Below are 2,917 nucleotides of genomic sequence, written 5' to 3'. Positions count from 1 at the left end.
GCAGTCCTTTGTCCTTTTTGCTCAGTCTCCCCACCCCCTACCTCCCCTCATCATAGGTATCATCCTGCTTTCTATCTATGAGTATTTGTAGATGATATGATACTGTACATAGGGAACCCCAAAGATGCCACCAAGAAACTGCTAAAACTGATAAATCAATGCAGAGAAGTAGCAGGATACAAAATTAATATCCAGAAATCAATTGCATTTTTATATGCAAATAACAGAAAGGGAATTAACAGGAATCGAAATTAAGAAAACAATCCCATTTACAATTGCCTCAAAAATATTTACTAATAAATCTAATCAAGGATGTAAGAGACCTCTGCTCAGAAAATTATGAGACACCAAAGAAAGAAATTGAAAAAGATACAAAAGTGGAAGCACATACCATGTTCACGGGTAGGAAGAATTTACATCATTAAAATGTCCATACTACCCAAAGCAATCTACATATTCAACACAATTCCTATCAAGTTTCTAATGTCATATTTCACAGAACTAGAATAAATATTCCAAAAATTTATGTTAAGTGTGTTAACAATTATCTAATATCTTCCCATAATTTTTGATTGGTTATATAGTCTATTTTTCCTTTTTAAGTTTTATTAAATTTATTGGGGTGACATTGGTTAATAAAATTATATAGATTTCAGTTGTACAATTCTATAATACATCACCTAGTTTGTACTGTGTGTTCACCACACAAAGTTAAGTCTCCTTCCACACCATTTATCTCCCCATATACCCTTTCCTACTCCGCCCCTCCCCCTTTCCCTTTCGTAATCACCATACCATTGTCTGTGTCTCTGAGGTCCGGCCAGCTTTGCTTCTTTCTTTTTTTCACCCAGCCCTGCAAACCCCATTCCTTCTAACAGCTGTTGGTCTGTTCTGTGTATCTATGAGTCTGTTTCTATTTTGTTTATTAGCTTATTTTGCTCATCAGATTCTACATATAAGTGTATTCTTGATGATTCTGTTTTAAAGGAGTGGCCCCCAGGTCTTTGAAAAAGACATCCTGGGTTATAAAACTGGCCGGAGGCAGAAGGAAGATTTACATCGCAAAGAAGGAGAGGAGTGATGGAAAAGAAATAAGCCAGGGGGGCCAGGAAGTTATGCTAAATTTCCTTTTAGAAGATGACTTTGAAGTTCAAACAGGGATTTTTTCCCCTAGGTTTTTTTTTTTTTTTTGGTTAGGCTTTCACCAGAACTCCGTTCCTGACAACTTAGTAATAAAACTCTTAGTTTGAAATCTCTGAGTATGAGACTATGAAATACTATTCCTGAAGCTTTTAATAATTTCATTTTAGAGGCTTCTCCTCAGTGTCAAATGGAATAAAAACAAGCCCAAAAGTGGATGTACTGGAATGAATTGTCTAATCCACACAAAGCTTTCCTTGAGGATGAATTTGTGTGGTTATCTGTACACTCACATATGCAGAAACTTGATATGCATACGTGTCATTCTAATAAATAACATGACAATGCCATCCTTTCACTTCTTTTCAGAAACCATGGTAGTAGCCACAGGAAATCAAGAAACTGGAAATAAAACAGGTCAGCATGGGAAAAATCCTAATTTCTTTGTTACCTATTCAACTAACATTTCTTTAATACCTTGTGGGTGTTAGACTCTGTAGCAGACACTAATAGCCAAGAACATCAATAAAACATAGTCCTTGTTTTTTATTACTTTGTGTGTGGGGGATTATTATGGGTACTGAAACTGTCTTTACAGTGTTTAACATTAACCCATAACCATGTGCAACAATTATGGTCTCAAGGGCACAGTGAGTGGAGAATAATAATTTCCACCTATTAGTGGGTATTACTGAGTGAAGGGAACAGAAAGGATGTGATTGAATTTAATAATGGCTGCGCTGAGAAGGGAATTCTACTAAACAGCCCTTGAAAAGACAGAGACATGAGACAGCATGAGTGAATTCAGGAATCAACCATAGAGTGACTCTGTGAGGTTCAGGGAAGAAATGAGATTGGAAAGATAAGTAGAAGAAAGTTCATGAAGAATCTTATTGCCAAACTCAAACAAGACTTTAATCCTTACACCAAATGGGATCCCTGTAAGAATTCTGTCAAGAGAATTAATATGATCAGATAGGTGTTTGGGAGAAATTAGTCTAATAACAAGGTGGTGATTAGGAGATTGTTCCTTTTTTAAAAAAAAGATATTATTTATTTTATTTTTAGACAGGGAGGAAGGAAAGGAGAAAGAGAGGGAGAGAAATGTCTATGTGTGGTTGCCTTCCACATACCCCCTACTAGGGGTGTGGCCAGCAACCCAGGCCTGTACTCTGACTGGGAATCAGATTGGCAACCCTTTGGTTCTCAGGCCTATGCTCCATCCTCTGAGCCACGCCAGTCAGGGCAGGAGATTGTCCTTTATGTTTCTTTCCTCTTACCAATGTCTTCAATGAATTCTTGGAATTCTGGTTCAGGGAAGATTTTCTGCTATATTAATGCTTAATAGATGACTTCTCTCTCCTACTACTGGTTTCTGCTAATGATCTGCTGAACTTTCTTAATTGGGGAATAGCCTAGCCTCCCTCAGTAAAGAGAGATGCTTGATCCCGCCAACTCCCACATCTTTAATTTCCTTTCTGTTTTTCTGTACCTGTTATTTGTGGGCATCTCTCTACCTAAACATGCAGAAATTTAAGTTCCTTTCAAATATTCTGTTGCTTCTAGGCCAGACTATTTACGTGTTATGTAGAATAAAAGTATTGATCTGATTTTTAGCTGCTTGAAAACAGAATTTGGAATTTATCAGTAAATTGTCAGGTTGACCAAAATATGTGAGGTGTAAAACTTCAAAAAGAAACACATGACCTGTTTAAAGCATTTGGTGGGGGTAGAGATAGAGCCAGATTGAAATAGTTCAAGAAGACTAAAAGAAGAT

The 2,917-nt window shown here is 36.9% G+C and overlaps 1 protein-coding gene across 1 annotated transcript in view; it reads left to right on the top strand.

Annotated features, from left to right (window-relative positions):
- Positions 1-2,917, top strand: part of LOC114513809 (mucin-19) — a 146,802-nt gene that overhangs the window by 136,276 nt on the left and 7,609 nt on the right. The window contains exon 88 of the mRNA XM_036016724.1: positions 1,311-1,557. Coding sequence (XP_035872617.1) covers positions 1,311-1,557 — 247 coding nt within the window. The remainder of the gene's footprint in view (positions 1-1,310; positions 1,558-2,917) is intronic.

This window comes from Phyllostomus discolor, chromosome 2 (genome assembly GCF_004126475.2).
Source record: "Phyllostomus discolor isolate MPI-MPIP mPhyDis1 chromosome 2, mPhyDis1.pri.v3, whole genome shotgun sequence".
Taxonomy (NCBI): domain Eukaryota; kingdom Metazoa; phylum Chordata; class Mammalia; order Chiroptera; family Phyllostomidae; genus Phyllostomus; species Phyllostomus discolor.
Note: the sequence above shows the minus strand (reverse complement) of the source record. Positions and strands in the feature narration are given on the sequence as shown.